The sequence below is a fragment of the Phocoena sinus genome, chromosome 16, assembly GCF_008692025.1.
Source record: "Phocoena sinus isolate mPhoSin1 chromosome 16, mPhoSin1.pri, whole genome shotgun sequence".
NCBI classification, from domain to species: Eukaryota; Metazoa; Chordata; class Mammalia; order Artiodactyla; family Phocoenidae; genus Phocoena; species Phocoena sinus.
The window spans coordinates 4,212,675-4,228,607 of NC_045778.1; the positions used below are offsets into that span (position 1 = coordinate 4,212,675).

A 15,933-nucleotide genomic window follows, 5' to 3' on the forward strand; every position below is an offset into this window, starting at 1 on the left:
TCCTTAAGCAACTCCCCTTGCCCTTTGTTATCACACATGGATCTTCTGTGCAGGTGGCATTGATCGGCTCCATGAGGCTCGAGACGAGGTGGGGATACAGCTGAGAGACGGAGGCCACATGTTCGCAGGTAACACTCGGCTAGCTCTACAGCTGGCCGGTGACGCACGGAGGAGACGGAAAGGAACAACTCAGCTCAAGGCCCGATCAAATGCCCACAGGTTCTGAAAAATCAGCTGCTTTATAAGGTTGGCCTCATTTGGCAACAACTACAGTTCCTGTTTTCACGTTTAACTGGAAGTTTTATTTCATTGAGCTACAGTCACCGACATGGCCCGCTTTTTCATTTTTGCGGAAAGTAAACCAAACCACGCGGGCACTGTGGGAACACCGGCTGCCTGTCGGTTGGCTGGGGCCGGTATTACTGTGCACCATCTGCGGCCGTCCACTGAGCCCCGGGCAGAGTGTCGCCCACCACACACCCCGCTCCACAGGTTCCGCTTCTGAGCTGTGCCCACAAGTGGGTAAGAGTTCACAGGTTAAAAATACCAAGGATCAAAGGCTGAGTCTACAATCTTGGCTCTGCCAATAATTTACGGTATGACCTTTCTTTGTGGTTCTTTATAAATCAAGGAGGAAAAAAAAAAAAACCTTCGCTTTTCATTTATTTTTTTTTTTTCCCCTCCACCCAAGAGCCTTGTGAGGTAAAAGACACCCCTGAGAATCCCTGGCAACAATGGTAATAAACCGCGTGTGCTGAGATGATCACAAGGGCCGAAGGAACGCTAGTTCACGAGGAAAGGACTCACATGAGAAAGCTTATTGGGGGAATCCTTGCAGCCTCCATCATTCTGCAGGCCTCTTTCTTTATAGGAGCTCAGGACTTTGGGAGGTGGGCCGTGCCATTTGGTTTCTGTCACAAAGAGAGAGAAGACTTAACATTTCATTTCTCGTGTTAACGAAGGAGCGAAGAAATGCAGGAGCCGAACGAATGGTTCAGTGATCGCGAAGAGGACTGTGGTTCTAGGACCTTCTCCCGGTCCTGCCGATGGAGACAACCTGGAGCAGGCAGAACTGCCCACAACGCTCATGGTCTGTTCCCCAGGCACCACAGGCACCACCCGCCGTGACCACGTCCCAGACGACGTCGCGAGGTCCAGCGGCCAACTCACACAGGGCGGGATGCAGCCGACCAGACGTGCACGGCTGAAGGAACGGGTGATGGGGGAGGGAGAGGGCAGGAGGGAGGGGCGCCTCGGGGCAGGGGTCCTTGTTACCGGGGTGTCTGCTTCCTTCCATGGCATCCTCCCGCTCCCTGGCCCCTTCACATTCCAAAGGGCCGGAGCCCTGGTGCTCAAGCAGCAGGGGAGACTGGCACCTGGAAAGAACACAGAGCTGAGCCCGCCTTGCCCCCATCATCCCACCACTGTCCCGTGTGTGTGCTGGCTCCCGGAGGGGCAATCCCAGGGACCCCTAAACAGAGGCTGTCTCTGGCAGATGGAAATGCAGTCTGCCAGCCCAGCCCTGCCTGAGAGACTTAGAGCGTCTGGAACTGGGGGCTCTTGTTTCACCACTGGGTCCATAGAGGCACTTGGATGACACTGTTTACAGATAAAGGAGGTGGCCGACGCCAGGGGATGGAAGGACTGTCTGGGGTCAGGCGGCTCATCCCTGATGGGCTGAGGATGGGCTCACTGCTTTTGCTGTCGCTGTTTCTCTTATGCACTGATACTTTCTTATATCAAAGTTTTTAAGGAAAAAGAAAATCAGGTTGATTGGCACTAGACTACATCCAGGTGGACTTTATTTTATGAAAACCCCCAAATAGGACAGTTCACTCTTCCAAAAGAAACTGCAGAAAACTTATTCACGTTACAAAGGGACACCTACTTACAGAATCCCAGTTACAGACCCCGGTTTGCAGAAAAAGCCAGAAGTGGTTTTTCCATTGACAGAAAAGGCTTCCCTCTACTTTAAAAATGCAACTCAACGGAGAAACATTTCTTGAAGTACCACTTTTAATAACCCCCTCTAGGATCTAAGGTAGGGAATGCACGGAACTCGGACTGCAAAGCTCTACTTCTCAGCCCAAACCAGAAGGAAGGAGCATGCTGGGGAGAGACGTTTCCCTGGGCACGTGCGAGAGCAGTAATAGAAGGTTGTCTGGTCCGGTGAAAGCCTCCCCGGCTGACCTGGCCATTCTCTTGTCTAATCAGTGCAGCCAGCTCCTTTGGGCAGCAGAGACAACACTGGGCCCCAGCAGCACACAGAAACACTGCTGCCCTGAGCCTGGCCCACATCTCCGTGGGAAAGCACACCCACCCCGCTGTTTCCCCTGACTGACTGTATCAGTAAATTCTGTGCCCTGTTCACAGGTGCCCTCAGGGTCCTAGATGCTCTGCTCACACCCTACAAGGGACCTGCTAAATCTGCCTTCTCTGATTCTGGGCTGGGTTTGGGAGAGAAAACGCTTGCAAGAGAGGCTGTGAATTTATCCCTTGTCAGCAGTTCAAGTGAAGGGAAACTCCCAAGGGCCATCACCCACAGGGTCTCCAAATCCTTAACTTCTACATGTTCAGAAGGAGTCTCCCTTATTTAAAAAAAAAAAAATCAGACAAGCTCAGAATACAGACAAATGAGTGCCACCTCCATAGAAATGATGAGCTATCCAGCCTGGATGCACCCGTCCTATCAAAGGTCTGTCTTCATTTCTCTGTCCCCCAGTGGCCCCACGCACAGTAAGCGCTTCTGAATGTGCCCCGCAAACAAGTGCCCCCCAGGGGCCCGCAGAAAGGTGAAAGCGAGCGGTACCCGTCGTATCCAGCTTGTGGTCTCCAGGGTCCGCTCCCGCCGGGTCCGGGATCACTGGAGGAGGACTGGTTGCTGGGTGAACTTCTGAAAGGTTGACTAGAATCAGTAACCGGGCCCTGAGGGGTCTGCAGGTTGCCAACATCCTGACCTGGCTTGTTTTGTTTTACAAGTGAATTCATTTTTCAGTGATGCAGAAAAGGACAAACACGCATCGCAGTCGTGGACAAGTAAACTAAGAATTGGTGATGCCATGAGATTTCAGGTGGTTTACGGTTGGTAATTTATTATAAGAAAGAGACGTGGCGGAAACAAGGCTTCACCATCTAAAGATTTCAAGCACAGCTAATGATGCCAGTGAAACACGCGGAACCCCCAAGAACACAGAATTATGAAAACATCACTACTACTCGGTCTGTGAGACTTAATGCAAGGCACGTTGTGGTTCTATATCTAAAATCCATACAGAGAGAAAACCCTAAATTTCTGGCAAAGCCATGTATTTCCACACATCGATTGAATGCCATCCTATTTATTTCAGACACACAAAAATGAATGATCCTCGTGAGAATTCACTTGATGAAGATGTGCTCGCCAACTTCCCTGTTGCTATTAGAACCCTTCCTTATAATTTACTAAATTCTATGTTAATAAGGGACGTTCTGCAGACCCCTTTCCTTCCAGATGTCACCCTTTTCACCTGGGCTATGTACTATGTGCATTTCTCTGAATATGGGAAGTTTATAAACTCAGCAGACCTTTGAGAAGAGACCAAGAGCCCAGATCACTTAGTGTCAAGTTGAAGTAACACCATTCCTGCACTCACTCTTGGAAGAATAGACTGGAGGAAGCAGAGGAAGACCACATGTTTTCATCTTAGCAATTATTATTAACACCTATATAGGCTCCCTATGTGCCAGGAACGGTTCTAAGCCGTTTACCTCTCTTGATGGACTCAACCGTCCTAATGCCCTGTGGAGGTCTCTATTATTTTTGCTAAATTGATTTTTCAGACGAGGAAACTGGAGACTGGGAAAGGCCGAGTAACAGGCCAAGGTGATGACCCGTCAAGCAAACAGCCCGGCCCAGCGTCTGCTTACAGCATACGTTCTATTAGACGAGAGCCTGACAAGACATTTGGAGGAAACTCACGGTGTCTCCATGGCCCATAAGTTATGCGAAAGTTAAAACAAAAGGAGTAGGAAATCAACAACCACAACAAGACAAATTTACTACGTTGTTCACTTAAAACTACCTTTGCGAATTATGCAACCCCCGAAAATTCTCACCAGCTTCTAATGCTGTTGGATTTAACTTCTAAACAAGTGCATTCTCTCAGGGAAAAACTTAATTTTAAGCTCAACTCCCTTTGCTTAAAATGAGAGAGAAAAACAGAGATGCTAACGATCCTAGGACCTCTGAAAGTACTACACCCACGAGGGCAATGGGATTTCATCGCTGATTCTGCGGCTTTCTTTATACTCAAACCGTTCATATTTATCTAGACGCTCCTGCAAAATGGTTTCTCGGATATCTTTCCCGAGACGGTGTGGAGAGCGGGTTGATAGGAGGATCGCAGTGGAGAGGGATGGCCGTGGCCCTGGGGGGCAGCGTCCGTGGGGAGGACCTGCACGCCATCAGCATCATTGCTGGGCCAGGAACCCAAGCACCCCAGCATCTGGGGCCCGCCTGGCCACCCTGCCTGCCCACTTGGTCAGAACAAGCTAACTCAGAAATGATTAAGCCACATAAAAGTCCCCCTGACCCTCTGAAGTTCTAGCTGCAAGAGCTTCACAAGGGCCGCCCTTGAGGAAACGGTAGCAGCCTTACCTGGTGCCGTCGGGCAGCTTCCGGTCAAAGGAGGTGCTGCGTGGGATGGCGGCCTGGGTCTGTGGGAGCAGCGGCTGGCACTGCAGCCTGTCAGGCGTGCCGGGCACCGGGGAGGCCCTGGGCAGGGGCTGCAGGGCGGGCGTGGGCACTCGGTGCCATGTGGTGTTCCTCCGGAAGGGGGTCTTGTACTCACAGGGGGTGCCCTCGCTGTCGAGCTTGTACTCCACCATGGGGATCCGGCAGAGCTCCGAACACCCTCTGTGAAGCCAAGAAGAGATGGTCGGGGGGTGCTCAGCGCCGAGCCCTCAGCACCGTCCCTCGCAACCGCACATGTGCTTCTCGGGGCGCACAGACAGTGATGCAGAGCCATCACCCTCAGGAGCAGCCCTGGCGACGGTGACCTTGTCTGTTCACCGCCCCAGCACGGGTCAGGAGGAGGCAGTCTCGCGCCCGTGGCTCTGATTAACCGACAGATACACCTGTCAGGTGTTTCATTCATAGGCTCTGTCTCTCCAGGTAGCCTGCAAACTTCGTGGACAGACCGCCGTGTATCTTTAACCACTTTGCACACACTCAATCATCTGCACTGAACATAGGGGATAGATAAACTTCAATCGATGAAAAACGCCTCATACATAATCTAAACAGATAGCTGAAAGTACAGTTGTATCATCGGGGATCAGAGTCACATGTTATACCAAGTCTGAGAAAAGTGAAAAACAAACTTCGCAAAAAGCTGTCACAGTCAAGGGAAAGCCTGAGTGTCCATCCTGCCAAAGTCACGTGTGGTCTTAGTTACACGGTCACTCCCACGGGTCCTCACAAGGTCATCTCCTGTGGGCTCAAATGATCAATCAGGGATGTAAGACCCTTTAGCCTGAAAAATGTGATCTCAGACATCCCTCAAGTTACACCGTGCACGTAGTGCTACTGACTTGACCAAAGTGACCTGCAAAGCCAACTGGTGCTGTTTGGCCAGGACACAGGAAGCCTCGGTGAGTCTCAGATTGGAGTGTCAGGGTAAATCATCCCAAGTTACCACATGAATGAAGCCATGCCTCTACCTAGACGTTCCGGAGCCAGGGGAAAAACTTTCTCATATTCACTCTAAGAAATCTATTAAGGTGATAAGGTATTGCTCTTTAAACAGGAGACTTTCATCCTCAAGATGGTGGAGTAAAACTTTTCAGAATCATTACAAAAGAACAAAGAGAACAAAAACCAAAACCAAAGTGGAACCATCAACAAAACTTGGAGACACCAAAACACAGTATATAAAGATGGAAGGCAATATCGAGACTGGAAAATCTATAGAGAAGGACAGTAGATAAGCTGTCATCTAGGACTGGGGATGGGAATAGAGAGTGTCTCTAAATCAGAACAAGGTTTCTTTTTCAGATGATTAGGATTTTCTAAAATTAGAATGGGGTGATGGTTGCACAACTCTGAAAATATTCTAAAAATGGGTAAATGCTATGGTGTGTTAAATAGATTTTAATAAATTTCATGAATTAAAAAAAAAAAAAGATGCAAGGCAAATGGGAGAACGTCAGTGGTGGAGCAGAGAAAGGCAAACCCAAGGGTGTGCAGAGGGAAAGACAAAGAGAAGCATGACCATCACCTTGCACACTTGAACAGGTGCAGGAACAGAGGTGCCACAGAGAGCGGAAGGGGAAGGGAAGGAGCGAGCAGAGAAAAGTGTGACGCTGGGGTCCAGGCGGCACTGGGCCCCGCCTGGCAATACCCACCCCTGCCTCTCGAGGGCAGGAGCAACGGTCTCGGGAACCCAACCTGAAAGGAGGGACTCAAGGTCACGAGGTACCCAGAAGAGCACAGCTGAAAACAAAAGGTGAAGTAAAAGCTTCACTGGAAATGAGACCCCGAGTTGCTCCTTCCTCCAAACCCAGCTTCAGGGTCACGCCTCAAATAATAGGGATCTTTCTCCAGAGTAAAGACAAGCAGGTGTACACCACCTGATCACCCTGCCATGAGGCTCACCACCCTCAGAGAAAGAGAAGGAACTTTTGAAATTTAAAAAGTGGATGGCTAAAATTCAAAATAAAAAATCCAGTAAGACAGGTGGAAGGTAAACTGAGGAACTCGCCCAAAACGTTACAGGAGAGCAAATGCAAGAAAATGCAAGGTCAATCTCAGAAGTCTAACATCTACCTAACAGAGAAAGAGAAGAGAGGGGAAAAGGTGGGAAGAAATGATTAAGAAATAATACAAGAGGGCTTCCCTGGTGGCGCAGTGGTTGAGAGTCCGCCTGCCGATGCAGGGGACATGGGTTCGTGCCCCGGTCTGGGAGGATCCCACATGCCGCGGAGCGGCTGGGCCCGTGAGCCGTGGCCGCTGAGCCTGCGCGTCCGGAGCCTGTGCTCCGCAACGGGAGAGGCCACGACAGTGAGAGGCCCGCGTACCGCAAAAAAAAAAAAAAAAAGAAACAATACAAGAAAATTTCCAGAACTAAAAGATAGGTAAAACCAGATTTGACGGTCTCTAGTAGAATGAATGGAAAAAAGGTCCGTATCAAGACGTATTACTGTGGAATTCAGAGTCCTGGGTTAAAGCAGAGACCCTAAGTGTCTAGTGCAGAGCCCACACAAAGGCCTGGGTCACTGAACGGCCCGTTCTTCTCAACAGCAATGATGTGTGAAAGGTTCTCACCTGTCAAATCAACAGTACTTGGAGCTTGGGACGGAGAGAGGGATAGAAACCAAAAACAATGCTCTGCTTTTTGGCTTGGGAAACCAAATGGATGGTGGTGCCACCCTTTGAGAATAGAAGAAATGAACCGAATAAAGCATCCTAAGGAGATACGTATGCCTGTTACACAGAATGGGGCAAGGATTATCTCTTTACCAGTAAACTTGACTTTTATTATCTTTTATTTTACCCTCCTCCCCCCAAAGCAAAATTCACCTCTCTTTATCCAAGCAAGTTTAAATTACTCTTGATTTACTGAATGTGCTAAGTTACTGGTCAAATTTAATTAAGTCGAGATTTACATTGGATTGCATTTTTTTAAATAAAATGCCAAGACGCTACAATTTTTTGCTCACGGACATATTGTTTCCAAGTGCTTTTCTATTTAACTAGATACCACATCCCCTGGGACTACTGACTCGTGCATATGGCCAATGACGTAATCAGAAATCATAAAGGTGGGATATTAGTATACATCAAAACATCAAGAAAACCGACTCTTGTAGTCCCCCGGAACTGATGCTGTAAGCAAGTCACTGGATGTTCAGGCGAGCCTCAGGCTTTGGTGTCTCAAAGGCTGAAGCTGTCTGAATCGTCCAAGTCAAGGAATCTCTAACAGAGACCAACCAAAGTGACAGGTCCCGGAGTTATGTTTTGAATGAAAGGCAAGTGGACCTTGAATCCTAGGGACTAAAGGGCACCTTGCATTTCCAGTGTTTGCTTGGGTTCCCAGTTGATTGGGTTTGGTTTAAAAAGAAAGAATGAGGGGCTTCCCTGGTGGCGCAGTGGTTAAGAATCCGCCTGCCAATGCAGGGGACACGGGTTCGAGCCCTGGTCCAGGAAGATCCCACATGCTGCGGAGCAACTGGGCCCGTGCGCCACAACTACTGAAGCCCGCGCGCCTAGAGCCCGTGGTCTGCAATAAGAGAAGCCACCGCAATGAGAAGCCCACACACCACAACAAAATGTAGCCCCCACATAGCAACGAAGACCCAACGCAGCCAAAAATAAAAAAAAACAAATAAATGTATTAAAAAAAATTAAAAGAAAGAATGAGAAAAGAGAAGACAGATGGCTGGGTAGTACAGGGTCTAATTCACGCTCATAGATTGTAGTCTTCAGTAAGATGCTGTAATTTAGCTTCAATCTTGGATGAAAAAAAGGTTATATAAATGCATAATCATGAGTAATATTTGAGAGACCACCACTGACAAAAACTCGCACCATGCATTAGGCTGAAGAAGAGAGTCAGGGTTGAATATTTCATTTCCAACCTCTCGCACAAGGTCATATGCAAATGATCTTTTAATACTAAACACGGGCATTCTTTTGCCCTGATAAAAATCAGCTTAAAGAATGACTTAATTTTAAAGTCAAAATTAATTCTGTTATGACACTTTTACAGTAACTACTCTTACAAAAGAGATTTTTGCTTTGTTTACTTCTATGACCAAGACATCCAATAAACATCACTAATTATAACATATCATCAAACCTAGTCAAACTCAGCTCGGCTCCAGAAGTATGAGGAAGTCCCTGAAGGATACATATGGAAATTCAACCAATTTTTAGGGAAATGGGAAGAGGTGTAGAATAAGAATTACACATTAGTCTGCAGAGGGGCTCACGCTCCAGCAGGTGCCAGGAACTGCACCTGCCCGTGAGCACACTTCTCTCTCCCCCTGGGGTGGCCGGACACCAGGCGAGATCTCAGCTCATCTGGGCATCCAACCTGGCACTGCCGTGAAGGGAACGCGGCACACATTTCTGGGAAGTAAAGGCCAATTCAAACCCAAACTGACCAAGTGCAAAAAAGACAGCACAAGAAGTCATCTCCGAACAAGTGAGCTGCTAATCTTGTGTTCTGAAGAAAAGACTTAAGTCTTTTGCTTTCCCGCACTGGTGCAGAAATCCAGACCTCACTGATAAACGTGCTCCATCTCCTTTCGGCACACCAAATCGAGTCAATGGATGTGAATGGCATTTCTAGCTTCTGGCACCGTTTTTTTTTTTTTTTTTTTTTTTTTTTTTTTTGCGGTACGCGGGCCTCTCACTGTTGCAGCCTCTCCCGTTGCGGAGCACAGGCTCCGGACGCGCAGGCTCAGCGGCCATGGCTCACGGGCCCAGCCGCTCCGCGGCATGTGGGATCTTCCCGGACCGGGGCACGAACCCGTGTCCCATGCATCGGCAGGTGGACTCTCAACCACTGCGCCACCAGGGAAGCCCAATAAACATAATTTTTAACACTGTTTGTCTAGCCAGTAACTTTTCTGAGGCTAATAATCTCTCTCAGTCATCTATCCTGGAAGGGAAGACTTTCTGTAGACCAAGAACATCATAAAAAACGTGCCGGTTAAAAATGTGACACTACAAAACTGTAAGAATAACAAGTGGTTCCGTGAGTTGCAGCCCTCAGAGGATCTTACGTTTGACTGCTTTAATCTGACAAACAATCCCATTGTCCCTCTAAACCTGGCACCGTGGACTCCGCAGGATGGCTTATTCCTGTACGAGGGACACTCAGTAACTTCTTCACATCCACACGCATCTGTGTTCTCCTCTGCTTCCGGAAGCTCCCAAGTCCAGGGTTTCCCACCTGTAGATTTCTAGTCTGTGGCAGCTCCCACATCCTGGCTTCTGGGCACGGCCAGCGCAAAGGTGGTGTCCTCTCTATTCACAGCTAACAGGCACCCACGCTCACTGCCCAGCACTGTGGCTACAGACGCACAACTTCACAGACACCAGCAAGGTCCCCAAGATGGCATCATTCCTTTCAAATGACACCTCCAGTCTCCCAGAAGCACCCTCCGTTTAGCACCAATAAGTGGGCACTTGAAGCAGAATCGCTGCTGGCCAGGTTGTGGACTCGGCTCTTTAAAGCCATTCAACCTCAGCAGCCTGGCCGTCAGGACCATCACTGTCTGAGCCCGGCCAAGCTGCAGTGTTCTCTGTTCACTTCCAGCAGGAACTCTCTACAGCAATCAAACTGTTCTCCACTGAAGAGAGAAGTCTATGCCCTGGGCTCAAAACCCAATGTGTAGCTCAGAAATGGGACAATCTCTTTGGACCCACGCTTCTCCTCCTGCAAGCGGAATGGTGACAGCAGAGGGTGTGTCGAGATTAAATTATACGAAGTATGCAAGCCTCCCAAAGCAACAGCTTCAAAGAAAGAAGTTAGTTTCAAACGGATACTATTAATTGTTGCTTCTGTAGAGACAGTCAATATAAAACAGCAAAAGGCCCATACGCTTTCCTGAAAGTTCTTTCTAGATAGTATATATTTATAGAATTATAGAATTGTAAAGTTTAACTTAATGTAACAATCGGAAGTACAGAAAAGTTTAGAGCTGTGAAGTTCCCTTCGTGTACATCCATCTGTAGAAGAATGCATCATTACCCCGTTACTTTCTTCTTTCATCTTATATCAAAGCAGGACCCGTGACTTTCAAAAACGATGAAAGGGGAAACGTCCTAGGGATAATAAATAGGGATAAATACTTTTAAAGAGTAACAACAACAATAACAAAAAAATCCCCCAAACCTAGAGAACTGAGGAAAGTTTAAAGGAACAAGACGTATTCTTTTTGTTCAAAAAAGTTGAATAAATTAGCAGGACGTGGAGTGGGTAAACCATGGACCCACAGCACGGCTTAATCATGTAATTACAACTTGCATTTACTCTGAAATTGCCTGTTGGTTTCACTTTGTTTGGTGGCGTCACAGCAAACCGTCACCTGAACCCACCAATCTAGTGACGTCTTCCAACATACTGCGATGTTATCTGTTACTCCTAACCCACACTTCTCTTGTGTGACACTTTACAGGTTTCCACCTACACTACACCATTTCAATTTCACAAAAATGTCTGAGGCAGTACAAAGGACGTGTCCAATTTTCAGAAGCCTCAGAGACTTTGGAAAGGTGAGACAGCTTTCACCCTGGAACCAGGAAGCTGACTCCTAGCTCGGTACTCTTTCCAAAACACATGCCCATCTCCTTAGGAAACTATCAAAGAACACTTAATGAGGCCCACATCCTGTCAGTTTCCACTAGGACCTGAAGGAGTCTTTGGAAACAAAGGCAGATAGATCCCCTCAAAGGAACTACCTGCTTCTTTTATATCAGGCACTTTGTCAAAGAGCCCTCATAGCCCTAGGGATTGAAGTAATCACCGATATTTTAATCATTTTAATGTCTGTTATGCTAATAGCCTGCTAACAGCTAAAAGACTCTTTCTAAATTATACAACAAGGTGACAGGGATAATTGGGGCTCATTCACTCGAATCGCAAACTCTTTCTGCTGCATAAAAAAATTAAACGTTTCCAATAGGGAGATAACTTACTGTAAAGGTAAGGGCAGTGTCATATCTGAAATAGGCACTAAATGAAATATTAATTCACTTTTCTACCAATTTCCTTAATTTAAGATTAAAAAAGACACCTAGACTACAGATAGTACAAGAGACATCTAGACCAGAAACCCACTTGACCAAGCCCTTTGAATAAAGGTCTTTGAATTGAAAAGGTGCCTGTCGGGAAGTGAGGCTGGCTGATATTGAATAATTCATCAGCTTCTCCAGGCCTTTCCTTCTCACCAGACACGGGGTGGAATGTGTCTTCACCCTCTGCACCCCAGTACCTAACACAGCATTCGACTTAAAACAGGGCCAAACAGTTCTTTGTGAAGCCAACCACTTCCTTTTTTTTTTTTTTTCTCTTAGAAAGTTTGTTGAGGAACAACATTCTATTACATTATACACTTCACAGTCAACAGAGGACTCAACAGCTATGTGACGCCTGACTTTTAGTGAGTATATTTCCACGAGAGCGCATGTTCACTGGCTGTCCATCACCACTGCCAGTGTCACTAGTCAAGCAGGAGACAGTTACTTGCCTAACCGACAGAAAGCTCGTGCTTTGCTGTCCCCTTTGGCATCCTGGTCACTGTGTCAATATCACAACATCTCAAACTGCCAAAAAAGCAGAGGTACTAAGGTGTAGATGACTGACGGGAGAGTGCGAGAGTGTTTGCAGCACTGAGATACTTATTCTCCAGATAAAAGCTCTTGCTCTAGTTTGAGAAAGCCATTTTTAAGTAGCAAAACTATAAATGGGAAGTCCTATACTTTAGAATGCCACACAGACAAAAAGGAGCCCACGGATGTAAAGATTATGCCTGTCCTTTCCATTTTTTTTTTTTTTTCGGTACGCGGGCCTCTCACTGTTGTGGTCTCTCCCGTTGCGGAGCACAAGCTCCGGATGCGCAGGCTCAGCGGCCATGGCTCACGGGCCCAGCCGCTCTGCGGCATGTGGGATCTTCCCAGACCGGGGCACGGACCCGTGTCCCCTGCATCGGCAGGCGGACTCTCAACCACTGCGCCACCAGGGAAGCCCTGTCCTTTCCACTTTTAACAGTCCTGGTGCCCAGCAGCTTCTAGCACAAACTACTGCAGAGTGAAGGAATGAACGAAAGAAGTGAATGCATAGTAACCGTAAGGCAACCTACCTAACGTTCGTTCTGTAACTCAATGTTTATATTCTAGGAGGGATAAGATAATTCAAACATTACATTGGAGGACTGGGCAGAGGACTGAGAATTGTGACCGTGCTTCAGGTTACTTTGGGAACCTCAAGTTCCATATTTTTTTCACAGTTCACATTAAAATTCACAACTTGAGGGCCCATGAGCCAATACCAGATGGAACTGATTTTTCTTATCTATACACATAAATTGGAACCCTCCTCTAAAACCTCACTTTAATCCAGATTACAACACACTATCTATCTATCTGTCTGTCTACCTACCTGTCTGTCTATCTATCAACTGCTAATCTGACAAAGTTGAACTTTCCTTCCCATTTCTATTTCCACGCCCCCTCTGTGTACTTCGGGGAGTTGAACGGTCACGGCAACCGGCAGCCAAACAGAAGACAAGAACATACAGCTTAAATTTTATAGAATGATCAGAGAACAACAAATTAAAGTCATGACAACATGAGATAATTTCCACTGTTTTGCATTATATAGAAAAATACGTCTTGGACAGTATGTCAACAAAGTATGGAAAATCACACAAAACAGATGCGCCACGCACAGAATTTCATTTCCGTTTTTATTGGACATATTTACTAAATCACTCACATTGTATAACAACTCGTGCATAACTCTGGTGAGTCGTTATTTCCTTTGTATCAGCCTTTTAAGTTGATGTGTCTTCCTTAAAATGACATTGATAAAATGTCAGTCACCTTTGAAGGCTAGGGGCTGGGGCCATGCCCTGCCTTGCAAAACCAAGGAATGCTTAATTAAGAGTTTTGAAAACTGTTCTTCATCATTGCCATAGAGACTGTCTGCCTGGGAAATGTCCTTGCTCCCTTTCAAACCTCATTTCCATTTGAAGACTGCTATTCCCTAACTGCTTCTGGCCACTCATTCCCAATCACTACGCAGCCTCTCCCGGATCCATTCCCAGCACGAGATCAGTTAATAAGCATTCCCAAAGGGAACCTTCCCTGCTTGGTGTTCTCTGGGACTCCACAAGGAAAATAAAATATGGCTCTGCTTTCCTTTCAAGCCAAGGGACAGCTGAGTTATTATCACTCTGAGGCTTGAGAATGGGACTTCAAAATGCGGGGTGCCTTTTGATTCCACATAAATACTTCCCCAGCTGAAGACTTCATTTAATCCAGCAGCTTCTGAGTCATAAGCAAACACCTTCTGACCTGTGGACAGCTAGGAGTGAGTCTATTAAATGACAGGCCTCTCCCACCGCTGACAGGAGCGGATGGGCTCTGAGGAGAATTACCTTTCCCCGATGTCCTGCAGGACAAAAAAAAGCTGATCATGGAAAAAACGAATTGAGGCATTTTTCACTCTTTTATTCACAATGTTTACGAAGACTGAAATTATCTTCTAATTCATTAACTTGGCCATTTTGCTAGTCCTCATGGCTGTTATATTAAAGACAACTTAAAAGGAAAAATTACACACACACGTCCATTTAAATGAATGTTTTCTTTTGGCTGCCTCCCTGACAAGGCCTAAGACCCAATTTGTGAAAGATGGGGTCATTTTCCACGCCACAAATCAAATGCGTAGTTTAACCTGGAGGAAGCTGTTTGTATATTTTGCTGCAGGAGTCATGGTACTAAGTGATATTTCATTTAAAAGGTTTGGACTTTATCAACAAGGACCCACTGTATAGCACAGGGAACTCTACTCAATAGTCTGTAATAACCTACATGGGAAAAGAATATGAAAAAGAATGGATATACATATATGTATAACTGAATCACTTTGCTGTACACCTGAAAGTAATACAACATTGTAAATCAACTATACTCCAATATAAAATAAAATTTTTTTAAAAACGTCTGTACTTTAATTTTCAAAATGAGCAAAGTGCTGCTCATTTCTTCTTTTACACCCTCCTCTATAATTTCTTTAAAAAATCTAATAGGGCTTCCCTGGTGGCGCAGTGGTTGAGAGTCTGCCTGCCGATGCAGGGGACGTGGGTTTGTGCCCCGGTCCGGGAAGATCCCACATGCCGCGGAGCAGCTGGGCCCGTGAGCCATGGCCACTGAGCCTGTGCGTCTGGAGCCTGTGCTCCGCAATGGGAGAGGCCACAACAGTGAGAGGCCCGTGTACTGCAAAAAAAAAAAAAAAAAAAATCTAATAATGCAGAAGGCTAAACTTGCTTAGAGTGGGGAGGAAACGTAAAACGACATTTCACATAAAAGACCCTGAAAAGCCAAAACAATCTTGAGAAAGAAAGATGGAGCTGAAAGAATCAGGCTCCTGGACTTCAGACTATACTACAAAGCTACAGTAATCAAGACAGTATGGTACTGGCACAAAAGCAGAACTATAGATCAATGGAACAGGATAGAACACCCAGAGATAAACCTGCACATATGGTTACCTCATCTTTGATAAAGGAGGCAAGAGTATACAATGGAGAAAAGACAGCCTCTTCAATAAATGGTGCTGGGAAAACCGGACAGCTACATGTAAAAGAATGAAATTACAACACTTCCTAACACCATACACAAAAATAAACTCAAAATGGATTGAAGACCTAAATGTAAGGCCAGACACTATAAAACTCTGAGAGGAAAACATAGGCAGAACACTGTATGACATAAATCACAGCAAGATCCTTTTTGACCCACCTCCCAGAGAAATGGAAATAAAAACAAAAATAAAAAAATGGGACCTAATGAAACTTAAAAGCTTTTGCACAGCAAAGGAAACCATACACAAGATGAAAAGACAACCCTCAGAATGGGAGAAAATATTTGCAAACGAAGCAACGGACAAAGGATTAATCTCCAAAATATACAAGCAGCTCAATATCAATAAAACAAACGACCCAATCCAAAAATGGGCAGAAGACCTAAATAGACATTTCTCCAAAGAAGATATACAGACTCCCAACAAACACGTGAAAAGATGCTCAACATCACTAATCATTAGAGAAATGCAAATCAAAACTGCACTGAGGTATCACCTCACACCAGTCAGAACGGCCATCATCGCCATCATCAAAACACCTACAAACGATAAATGCTGGAGAGGGTGTGGAGAAAAG

General features: G+C 46.3%; 1 protein-coding gene across 5 annotated transcripts in view; it reads right to left on the reverse strand.

The window, feature by feature from the left end:
- The window catches only part of SIPA1L2 (signal induced proliferation associated 1 like 2), a 109,572-nt gene that overhangs the window by 35,553 nt on the left and 58,086 nt on the right, over positions 1–15,933 (reverse strand). For 4 of the 5 annotated variants that reach the window (XM_032609202.1, XM_032609205.1, XM_032609204.1 and 1 more), the window contains exons 9-12: positions 4,637–4,894; positions 2,810–2,893; positions 1,276–1,376; positions 808–911 (exon numbers count right to left, since the gene is read on the reverse strand). In XM_032609202.1, the coding sequence (XP_032465093.1) occupies positions 808–911; positions 1,276–1,376; positions 2,810–2,893; positions 4,637–4,894 (547 nt within the window). The remainder of the gene's footprint in view (positions 1–807; positions 912–1,275; positions 1,377–2,809; positions 2,894–4,636; positions 4,895–15,933) is intronic. The other variant, XM_032609201.1, reaches the window with a different exon arrangement.